General features: G+C 35.9%; 1 protein-coding gene across 4 annotated transcripts in view; it reads right to left on the bottom strand.

Moving 5' to 3' along the window:
• Positions 1–12,403, bottom strand: part of SREK1 (splicing regulatory glutamic acid and lysine rich protein 1) — a 55,287-nt gene that overhangs the window by 24,630 nt on the left and 18,254 nt on the right. For 3 of the 4 annotated variants that reach the window (XM_082373718.1, XM_082373717.1, XM_082373720.1), the window contains exons 4-7: positions 6,565–6,729; positions 6,242–6,420; positions 4,912–5,042; positions 3,915–4,029 (exon numbers count right to left, since the gene is read on the bottom strand). In XM_082373718.1, coding sequence (XP_082229844.1) covers positions 3,915–4,029; positions 4,912–5,042; positions 6,242–6,420; positions 6,565–6,729 — 590 coding nt within the window. The remainder of the gene's footprint in view (positions 1–3,914; positions 4,030–4,911; positions 5,043–6,241; positions 6,421–6,564; positions 6,730–12,403) is intronic. The other variant, XM_082373719.1, reaches the window with a different exon arrangement.

The raw sequence follows: 12,403 nt of genomic DNA, 5'->3' as shown, positions 1-12,403 counted from the left end.
TGAATTAAGTTAAAACAAATATCTATAAAATACATATAGTTAAATGCTTGTGCTATGCCATGAAACCAGAAAAGTCTCCAGACAATCCTCAATTAAGTAATGATCTTGTTCTTAAAACACATTTTTCAGTTAGTTAAAATTTGTTTTCCAACAGCTAATTTTCAACTGAACCACTCATCTATTATACACTTATCTTCATACCTCATTTTTAATATACGAAGATAATTCGTAGTTTGTTGAAACCTTTATCACTAATAACCTAAGAGACACAAGGGTCAAGTAGTAGCTATTAGGGGAAAACTTAAAGACTTATAACATTTTTAGTCCATTTACAGACATCCACATGAGGGTCATAATGTTTTAAAGGGCCTTTGCTTCTATGTACTTAATAAGTCTTAAGATTTCTATTCTAGTTAACCTTGCTTAAAAAAATAAATAGTAATTCTGTTTTCTTCAAATAGCACTTTCCAATCTTAAATAAACTCCTTTAAGAAAATTAACCATAGCCATAACAAATAAAAGTTAATAATAAAAAAGCACTGACCACTTGACTTCCCACCTTATCCTGTGGGTCCTCAGAGTTTGAAAGTCACTGCTCAAGAGTAATTATTATATTTCAATTTTGACATTAAATATTTCATGTCTGTCTCACCCACTAGTTGCCTACAAGTTTTCTATTAGGAAAGCTAAAAGCTTCAAGTCAAGAGCAAATCTAATCCAACCAAAGATAAAGATTTGAGCTATCATTAGCAGCTGTCATTTTAACATGATGTACAAAACTGCATTTATAAGTTAAATTGTAAATAAAGGGCAACTTACCATTATGTTGCATCAAAGTTCCTTTGTAAATCAGTTGTTTCCCATTAAAATACTATAAAATGTCTTATAGTTCCTATGCTGGTCTGTAAAGGTTACTTAACTTTAAAATATAATAGAGTACTACCCACCTTTTCTAACACTGTCCCTATGAAAAAAACACATAAAAATTTGGACAGAGTGGAAACACATCTTCCCAGTTCTAGCCAAGGTCATAGTAACAAATAACTATTTCCTCCCTCCTACAGAAAGAAGAAGGAACAGGGAAAGAGTCAGGGGAAAGTTCTAGAAGTATCAGAACACTAAGAAGGTAGAAGAAGGTGGGGCTTCAAGAACAAGGGCTCCTGCAACCCATACTCCTGCTAGGTCTAGTGGGTCAGAGCCAGAGCTGAGGGTATCCAATCCCACTAGAAGGGGAGGGGAAACCGAGAAATGCTTGCCATCCCCTACGTAGGGTGGAGAGGGGGAGGGAGTTCCACAAGTCAAATGTTTTGGGGCGAGGAATTTCTTTTCTTTTCAACAAAACTCATCCTCTTTTTTATTTCTTTATGACCTTAGTAAAGGCTTCTTGTGTTTATATACACCATGTATAAAAACAGTTTATGCTGACAAAAAAGATATACAGGCATACCTCAGAGTTATTGTGGGTTTGGTTCCAGACCACCACAACAAAGGGAATATCACAATAAAGCGAGTCAGGAATTTTTTGGCTTCCCAGTGCATATACAATTTATATTTACTCTATACTGTAGTGTATTAAGTGTGCAACAGCATTATGTCTTAAAAAAAAAAACAATGTATATACCTTAATTAAAAATACTTTATTGCTAAAAAATGCTAATCGTCATCTGACAATGCAGTGCTACCACAAACTTTCAATTTGTTAAAAAACCACAATATCAAAAAAAAAAAAAAAACCACAATAAAGCAGAGTAAAATAAAACAAGGTGTGCCTGTGTGTATGTGCGTGTTTGGGTGTGCGCACCAGCCAAGAACAATTAACTTCTAATGCTACATAATTAGACAGACCTCCATGAAATCACTCCCATGAATAAGAAGAATTAACAAATTTCATTTTAGACAGAATAACCCATCCTCCACTAACCCTTGGAAAGGGAAAATATCCCAATATACTGAAAACGATAAGAGTAAAAACCTTAGTTAAATTATTTGTCCCAACAGAGAAAGCTTCACAGAAATTATCAAGGAAAAAATGATATTAATAATCAAATTTTGCTTTTTTTCCAGCCTTAGAAAACCACTAAGGTATTAGACTTGGAGCATGGCTCTTATAACACAAAGTAAGATTTAAGTCATTGCTCTTTTTCTTCCTCAGGAAAGTTATTACTCTTCAGCTCAATTCTGTATTTTCTTGATCTCCTTTACCTTCACCACCCTGCTGACCTATAGAAATATCCATAATCTAGTACCACTGATTCTATACCACTTTCCTTCTCCAATTCTGGCTTTGCTACACTGTCTTATTCCTTGTACATGAAAACAACTTCCTTCTCTTGGACATGAATTTGCCTTACTGTAAGGCCTTGGATAGAGACAGAGATTAAAACCATATTCCAAAAGGAATTCTGCAAGCTAATAGTAGAGAAGTATACACCAGTAGAGAGCTGAAAGTATAGTTTGCTAGAGTCTAATTAAGAATATCTGCAACTAGGGATTATCATACTAAGTGAAGTCAGTCAGAAAGAGAAGACAAATACCATATGATATCACATGTGGAATCTAAAATATGATACAAATGAACCTATCTATGAAACAAAAATAATATCAGGGACATAGAGAATAGACTGCTGGTTGCCAAGGGGGAGGGGGATGGGAGAGGGGAGACGTGAGAGTTTGGGATTAGCAGATGCAAACTGGTATACACAGAATGGATAAACAACAAGGTCCTACTGTATAGCACAGAGAACTACATTCAGTATCCTGTGATAAACCATAATGGAAAAGAATATGAAAAAGAACATATATGTATGTATAACTGAGTCACTCTGCTATACAACATTGTAATTCAAGTATACTTCAATAAAAAATAAATTTAAAAAAAGAATATCATATTTTCCTATCTCATTGCCTCAATCTCCTTGATTAGCACAGAAAAGCAAGACTAAACTGAGCTTGCTGGTGAGGTTCAACATAGAGCATACTGGTTCCTTTTTTCCCTCCCCTCAAATCCTCCTCCTTCTCTAATACTCCCAACAAACATGCACACTCGCATGCGCACACACTTTTCTCTGCCTCTTCTCTTTAGAGAGTATGCGTATGTATGCGCATGTAACATGCAATTAGGATCCACTGCATACGTGTTCACATTTCAGTAACAGCCCCCTCCACATCTTAAAGAAGACAATAAAACTTATTTTAAACATGACTCTTAGGTTACTTCCAATCAAGATGGTGTTGCAAGTTTATATCTTGAGATCCCCTTTGCACCAAACACAAAAGATTTTAAAAGAACTTCAAAATGACAAAGCCATGCTCAAAAATAAGATAAACAGAACAGAAGTAGAGCTTGAGCACAATACAACAGCTGCAATTAAAGCTGCAAGTTACTCCTATGTTTCAGGTCCCAAAGTGGGTGGAAGAGGCTCTTATCACCAAGAGTACAAAGACTTAAAGTACCCCATTTGACACACAGTATTGGAGAAAGGTAACTACTTGAAATCAAGATCTCGGGTGGTGCTCCCCAGACCTTGAGGGAAGTGGGGGAAGAAAAAAACAAAAAAGCTGCAACAACTTCAGCAATATTTTCAGCATCAGATGTTCCCTTTTCCCAATATGAAGAATGAAAAATTTCTGCCAGTTCTGTATAAAGACTAGTTTACTCTTAGAAAAATCAGGAATAGAACATCTTAAGATAGAAAACCAACTTCTAAAACTAAAAATTAGTTGAAATTATATATTAATTAGATAAAACTTCTTTCTTTAGCATTACAATTAAAGCAATATCTAATGGTAACCATACTCGCTGGTGAACACCAGTGAAATTTCTACACTCTGATACTTGGACAAAAACTCAGAAAATCTTCACCACTGTAAATACAAAACCGAAAAAATTTAAATATGACAGTAGAAATTCTCACCTGTGTTTTGACTGTGATCTTTTCCTTCTAGAACGGGATTTTGAGCTAGACCTGGATTTTGAACGAGTGTGGGAACGAGATCGACCGCCTTTTCTTTCATTGTTCTTTCCAGACTCTGGGAGGAAAAAACCACTTTGCAGTGTAAGCTCAGAACAATTAAAGATCCCAGTTAATAATCAGGCACAAGTGGAATGTACCACATATAGTGCAAGGGGCCTACTCTCTGTACATCCTCCTCCTGTGCAATTATCCTTCAGAAACATCCAAGAAAGTCATTGCATAAACTCGTTGAGTGCAGCCACCCTGCAGCAGTACATATAAACCAGATGATTATAAACAGCTGTTCGTAGTATTTTGTTGCTGCCATAATGTACGATTATAACATGTCTGTAATTCCTATGACAGTGATTTTAAATCCTTTTTCCATTTATTTTCCTAGAATTGAAGCTTAAATTCTGAGTGCTAATTTAGAAAATTTGCTCAAATGTAAAAAACCATCTAGACATTTTTAGGTTGGATTTCTAATTTTAGTTAGCAACACAAAAGTTTGAAAGGGTGTTCCTTTACCATGCTAAAATAGACTCTGTATTTTTCCTAACTCATGGGCTCTCTTTTCTATTTTTAAAATTAAAACTTTGAAGGAAAAGTGAATCTGCTTAATCATAACATTTAAAATACATTCATTCTTGTCTTTAGCCTCACAATAATATTTACACTTTGCTTTAAGCAAATCAGTTCTGCGTACTGATTTTGCTATTAAAATATAAAGAACTGATTAACTCAAGCTAATGTACCACAATTCAGTATCACGGAAAAAGATATTTGTGCTAAATAGTTCTTCAACCTTTAACACTAGTTAAGTCACTTACTCTTTCTTGAGTTTCAGTCTTCTTGTTTGTAAAATGAAGGGACTGAACAGATAATTTCTAAAATTCCTTCCAGTTCTAAGATTCTATGATCTTCAACTATGACCTGTGTAACAACGCTATGGCCTTACCTGGTTCGATAGCTGCTGAGATAAAGGACTGAGCCTCTCGCACTCGCTTCATTACTTCTTCTAACTCCTTAGCTGCAGCCTGAGGTGTCATCTCAGGGGGTTTTACTATTGCATTGTTGGAGTGATTTATTCTAAATTAAAAATATTAGCATATCACAAATACACACCATATTTTACAAAACATGAAACAACTAATTGTTCATAAGATACACATATTCACAAATCTGAGGACATCTCAAAAGCACATTTAGAATAATATAGCTAAATACAGAATAACCAAAACCAACCTCAAAACCATGATTTATCTCATTCCCATCTGCCACATCTCTTGCTAACAAAGGCAAAAAGCAAGGGAAAAAAAGGAAAAACTGAACCCTAGCTAACTTCTTTAACAACCTAAATAGACTAGGACAACAGCTTTTCCTCACAGCTTAGAGTTATAATAAATTAAAATGGTAACACCAATATTAAAATGAATCACTTCTATTCTTAGATTATAAAATTTTGTTGATCACCTCTGCACCCTGGGAGGATGAAAGGGAACCTATATATCATGTGCACTATTTTAATCGACCCTGGACCATGGCCTAGTCATACAGCTTCAAATATGGGAGGAATCTGATAAAACTCTTCCTTTATGGGTAACAGTGGTTTCTCTAATGTACATAAATGAATTTGGTGTGTCTCACTTTACCATGGTGAAAAGATAGCATTCACGAAGAACAGTTTCTTATCCCTTAATAGCAGACTCCTGATCAAACTGTATAATTAAGGCAATTATCTACAGAATTCAGATAAAATTGGTGCCTCAATAATGTGCATGAAATAGAACTTCTGGTCTTGAGTACCTGAAAGGCTACATCAATTTTTCATTTTGCAAACAAGGATGTGAGCAAACCTTAAAATGTATAATTTAAAACATTTCTGGGTACCTTCTTCCTGAAATTTTGGATTTACCAAAATTCTTATTACTATATTACTCTAAGTTCTACCCATATGTTAAACTGCCCATTAGTCTAGTGTAATAATGCAAAACCAACGTAACTTGAAAGCTTATGGAAAAAGACCTACAATCAATATGTATGGTATAAAAATAATGTTAACTTTAAATTAGACCTTATGAAATAGAAAATAAGATGTCTTCAAATGCAACTTTAATTTAAAGGCTAAAATGGCAAATATCTCATGTGTTTCATTTATACTTAACACAAAGTCTTCCTTTCCACAAATTGCCAATTACTATTAAAAAGAAAAAAAAAAAACCTTCATTACATCAAAACCACAAAATTTTTTCAAAATCATTAAAATTTCTTTGTTTAGTGTTTCTTACTTCAGTGGCCTGTCTCCAAACATAACTCCATTAAAAGCAAGGGCCCTTGGTACAGAATTTTGGTCTGCAAATTCCACAAAAGCAAACCGAGTTGGCTGAGTCTCATCACCTGCCATCCGCACAAACTTCACTTCTCCAACTTGTTTAAAAAATTCAAGTAGCTGATCAGCTGTTGTTGTCTGAAGAAACAAAGTAACACTTTAATAAAGTATATTCTTCTTTAAAAAAAATCAGGTAAATACTACTTTATCAGTTGATACGATTTTTAAGAAAGGGAAAGGAACAAGAGGTCCCACCACTCAATTTCTTCTTATATTAGTTACCTGGGAATTCAAATTGCCAACATAGACTGTTCTCCTAATTTCATCAATTTTGGAAGGATCCACATTTCCCATAAGTGGTGGCTGTGGTATCTCTCCAAGTGCTGCAATATTGGGGTCTAGTGCTGCTGCTGGTATAGCTCCCAAACTGCTAAGGGAAACACCCAGCTATAAAAAAATTAAAAAAAAAAACAGAGCAGATATTTTCTATTAGTGTCAAAAATTACCATTCTCTAATCTTGAAGAATATTGATCAACTCAGTAAGAATGGGAAGAGACTAGGGACTCCTAATTTAAGCCAGGTATATATCTGAATTATTCAGAGTAAGGTCACAGTAGTTTTCAATGTAATTAGAAATACAACATATTTCTTAACTATCTGGGTATTTTAATTATTTCTAAACTTGACACAAAAAAACAAACAGTCCATTCTCATTATTTGTAGTACTTATGCCCAATAAAGTTTGCCATGAAGACTGAATTATTAAATACTGAAATCACTGCTCCTAGGGAAAAAACACAGGGCTAGGTTCCTATGAGCCTCTGGTCATAACACTTTCATCAAGTGATAAATATATGACCTTGTTTTATGTGTGTTTCTGTTTAAAAATACCTTAGTATATACTATTGATTCATTAACATTAAACTCATGACCAGCAGCATGATCAACTCATGCCTGAATGAACCTTATCTTACATAAGAATTTTCTCTGTAAGGTACATCACAGGCTTCCAACACTTAGGAACACTAGACAGTACTTTAGCACTATGCTGGGGGCCAATTTAAAGAGCAAAACCACCAACATAAAGCACAAAAATGCAAAAAACATGACACTCGACATGCCCCACACAAAGAAGTTATTTACACCATGAGAGCTGAAATACGGCAGAGTGTTGCTCTGTTTGAACTCATCTGGGAATGAACATATCAAGCAACTCAATTTTTTCATCATTCTATTTGTGTTGATGAATAACCACAAAAGCACCGCAAGTACTGATTTTGAGGTTTCAAATAAATTTTAGCTAGTATGTGAATTCACAAATACAGAATTCACAAATAATGAGAATCAACTGTACCTCGGGCATTCAACAACACTGTGAATTCCTAATACTTAACAATAATCAAAGCACCTAATTTTTGCTAGGTTATTAACCCAATTCTCAGAGCAGCTCTAAGAGATAGATATTACTATTACACCAATTTCACAGATCAAGACAAAGTCTTACAGAAAATAATTTTCCCAAAGATACTCAGCTAACAAGTGGTAAAACCAGGGTACCACCATGCACAGACTAAAATTAAAACAGGGACAAAGTTTACCTAAGAAAAGAAACCTAAAATATTAAACCCTTACTTATACTATGGTAGGAAAAAGATAAAAACCTTTGATCTTTCATAACATTACTAAAATCAGTTTTTAGTTCAAGCATTAAGAAACACATTTTTAATGTGAATTTAAACTTGAAAAGATAGATCTCAGAATTTGAAAATGAAAAATTTTGCAGAATTCACAAGACTTTTCAAGGAAAAAAAAAAGAAACTACAACTTTCATCTCCACTTTTGCAATTTAAGTCAAATAAGTTAACTGACTATATACTCTTATACTGTTGCAAAACTACTAAAATTTAACAAATGTTAAGTAATAACACTTCCTAAAGGTGAAAATACTAGTTTATGAAATGAGTATCACTTATGCTTATCAGAGCAACCCACGTGTGATCTTTTCAAAACATGTCAAATCAAGTTTTACCCCCACTTAAAACCCTTTAGAATAAAATTCAAACTTCCTTCTGTGGCCTAAATAGCCCTACATCATCAGTGCCCTATCTATCCCTCCAATCTCAAAACACCTACTACCCTGCCGCCCCCCCCCACCCCGCCACCCTGCCTTCACAACCATTCTGCACCTGGAACACACACGTTTTTCTCACTTTAGGGTTTCTCACTTGGCATTCCTTCTGCCCTAGAAAGCTCTTCCCCTAGCTTCTGCTGGCTGAATCCTTCAACCGCCAGGTCAATCACCCTCTCCAGGAGACTTCCCCTCACCTTATGTAGAGCCTCATTTACTCTCTACTACACCACTCTTTTTTTCCTTCATAGTATTTATTACAATCTGTGGTATCTTGCTACTAACAGATCTTACATTTTTTGCTGTCACCATTTCAAGTTATCATAATGTTGTAGAAAATACCTTAGTTCAAAACAGGTGAATGATCTAGCCTCTCTCCACGTGTTGCGTCTAATCACACTCCTTTTTCCCCTACGATGTCTTTGATAGTCTAACATTCACAGATGATTGAGGGTCATACCTTAAATTTTTTTTCTACTGTGCAAGAGAATTACTATATACAATTAAGCTAAATCACAAATATGAGTCTTATTATTTGTCAGTTTTGCATGGATTTAAAACAGGCCTTTCCAGGTATTCCCAGCTGTCAATCCCTTTGACCTACAAATTTCTCCACTGGGACATACAATTATAGATCTCTAATGGGCCTTTCCAAATCATCTAATCCAACTCCTTTGATTCTCAAACTTAAAGATCATTCAGTCCTGTTTTTAGAAACTTTTCCTGTCTCTCTCTCTCTCTCTTCTTTGCACTATACCATTCTTCGACACTTGCGTCATTTAACATGGTAATCACCAATCACATATGGCTATTTGAATTTTAATTAAAATACAGTGCCTCAGTCACACTAGTCACATTCCAAGTGCTCAAGAGCCACATGTTGCTAGTGGCTTCTATACTAGATAGCAGAGATACAGACATCTCCGTCGTAGCACAAAGTTCTACTGGATGTGGCTGCACTGCAACAACACAACTACCCTGCTTTAGATTAGCCTATTTTCTAGCCCGGGTCTAAAGGACCTAAATACTTAACTTGCCCTTTCAGTCTTTGAGGAGATAAAGATGACCTGACTCCCGATATAAAACTTGTGCCTTCTGACGTAGAAACCTTGGCCTCCCTGGAGATGTGATTTTTAAAAAGAAAGAAACCTTATAAAAGGTTTCACTCTTATGAAACTGTAAACCCCTTTAATGTCTGGAAAAGAAATGTTCTAGGCAGAAGATAAATAAGTACAACAGCCCTAAGACAGAAATATGTTTGGCATATCCAAAAATCAACAAAGCCAATAAGACTGAAATAGAGGGGAGCCAGGAAAACAAGTAGGAAAAAAAAGTTTAGAGAGGTAGCTAGGAGCCAAATCACGGGCCACCTTTCCCCTGTTTTCTACCTAAAATTATTCTTCATGAATTAAGTTTTATAAAAATACATATCCACAGCTGAATTAAAAGGAATCATTTCCCCTCACAGCAACAAATTAAATAATAAAAACTTTACATTCTTGATAAATTAAACCTAAAAATTTTCAAGATAGCAAGACAATATTTTCTGAGGAGGGGGAAAAAAAGATGATGATCCAGGAATCTTAAAATATACCAAAACATACCCAAAATAAAATTTTTAGAAAGCCCAATTCAAATGATCAGACGTTACATTAAAAAGCATTTACGGATCAGGACCTTCCAGATGGCGGAGGAGTAAGCCCTGGAGATCACCTTCCTACCCACAAATACATCAAAAAACAACTCCTACTGAACACCTACTGAACGCTGGCAGAAGACCTCACACTTCCCAAAAGACAAGAGACTCCGCACATACCAGGCCGTGTGTCTGACAGGGTCTTGGTGCTCTGGCCAGGTATCAGGCCTTAGCCTCTGAGATGGGAGAGCCGAACTCAGGACACTGGACCACCAGACACCTCCCGGCCCCATGTAACATCAATCGGCGAGAGCTCTCCCAGAGATCTCTGTCTCAACGCTAAGACTCAGTTCCACTCAACTACCAGCAAACTCCAGTTCTGGACATCCTATGCAAAACAACTAGCAAGACAGGAACACAACCCCACCCATTAGCAGAGAGGCTGCCTAAAATCATAAGTTCACAGACACCCCAAAACACACCACCGGACACAGTCCTGCCCACCAGAAAGACAAGATCCAGCCTCGTCCACCAGAACCCAGACACCACTCCCCTCCACCAGGAAGCCTACACAACCCACTGAACCAACCTTACCCACTGGGGGCAGACACCAAAAACAACAGGAACTACAAACCTGCAGCCTGCAAAAAGGAGACCCCCAAACACAGTAAGTTAAGCAAAATGAGAAGACAGAGAAATACACAGCAGATGAAGGAGCAAGATAAAAACCCACCAGACCAAAAATGAAGAAGAAATAGGCAGTCTACCTGAAAAAGAATTCAGAGTAATGACAGTAAAGATGATCCAAAATCTTGGAAATAGAATGGAGAAAATACAAGAAACGTTTAAAAAGAACCTAGAACAAACAAACAATGATGAACAACACAATACATGAAATTAAAAATTCTCTAGAAGGAATCAACAGAAGAATAACTGAGGCAGAAGAACAGATAAGTGACCTGGAGGATAAAATAGTGGAAATAACTACCGCACAGCAGAATAAAGAAAAGAGAATGAAAAGAATTGAGGACAGTCTCAGAGACCTCTGGGACAACATTAAACACACCAATATTCGAATTATAGGGGTCCCAGAAGAAGAAGAGAAAAAGAAAGGGACTGAGAAAATATTTGAAGGGATTATAGTCAAAAACTTCCCTAATATGGGAAAGGAAAGAGTCAACCAAGTCCAGGAAGTGCAGAGAGTCCCATACAGGAAAATCCAAGGAGAAACAGGTCAAGACACATATTAATCAAACTATCAAAAATTAAATACAAAGAAAAAATATTAAAAGTAGCAAGGGAAAATCAACAATTAACATACAAAGGAATCCCCATAAGGTTAACAGCTGATCTTTTAGCAGAGACTCTGCTAGCCAGAAGGGAGTGGCAGGACATATTTAAAGTGATGAAAGGGAAAAACCTACAACCAAGATTACTCTACCCAGCAAGGATCTCATTCAGATTTGATGGAGAAATTAAAACCTTTACAGACAAGCAAAAGCTATGAGAATTCAGCACCACCAAACCAGCTTTACAACAAATGCTAAAGGAATTTCTCTAGGCAGGAAACACAAGAGAAGGAAAAGACCTACAATAAAAAACCCAAAACAATTAAGAAAATGGTAACAGGAACATACATATTGATAATTACCTTGAATGTAAAACGGATTAAATGCTCCAACCAAACAACACAGACTGGCTGAATGGGTACAAAAACAAGACCCGTATACATGCTGTCTACAAGAGACCCACTTCAGACCTAGGGACACATACAGACTGAAAGTGAGGGGATGGAAAAAGATATCCCATGCAAATGGAAATCAAAAGAAAGCTGGAGTAGCAATTCTCATATCACTCAAAAGAGACTTTAAAATAAAGACTATTACAAGCGACAAAGAAGGACACTACATAATGATCAAGGGATCAATCCAAGAAGAAGATATAACAATTGTTAATATTTATGCACCCAACATAGGAGCACCTCAAAACATAAGGAAAATGCTAACAGCCATAAAAGGGGAAATCGACAGTAACACAATCATAGTAGGGGACTTCAACACCCCACTTTCACCAATGGATAGATCATCCAAAATGAAAATAAATAAGGAAACACAAGCTTTAAATGACACATTAAACAAGATGGACTTAATTGATATTTATAGGACATTCCATCCAAAAACAACAGAATACACTTTCTTCTCAAGTGCTCATGGAACATTCTCCAGGATAGATCATATCTTGGGTCACAAATCAAGCCTTGGCAAATTTAAGGAAATTGAAATCGTATCAAGTATCTTTACCGACCACAATGCTATGAGACTAGAGATTAATTACAGGAAAAAAAAACTGTAAAAAC

This window comes from Balaenoptera borealis (assembly GCF_965194805.1).
Source record: "Balaenoptera borealis genome assembly, chromosome: 2".
Lineage (NCBI taxonomy): Eukaryota > Metazoa > Chordata > Mammalia > Artiodactyla > Balaenopteridae > Balaenoptera > Balaenoptera borealis.
The sequence above is the reverse complement of the archived record's forward strand: the minus strand, read 5'-3'. Positions and strand labels throughout refer to the sequence as shown.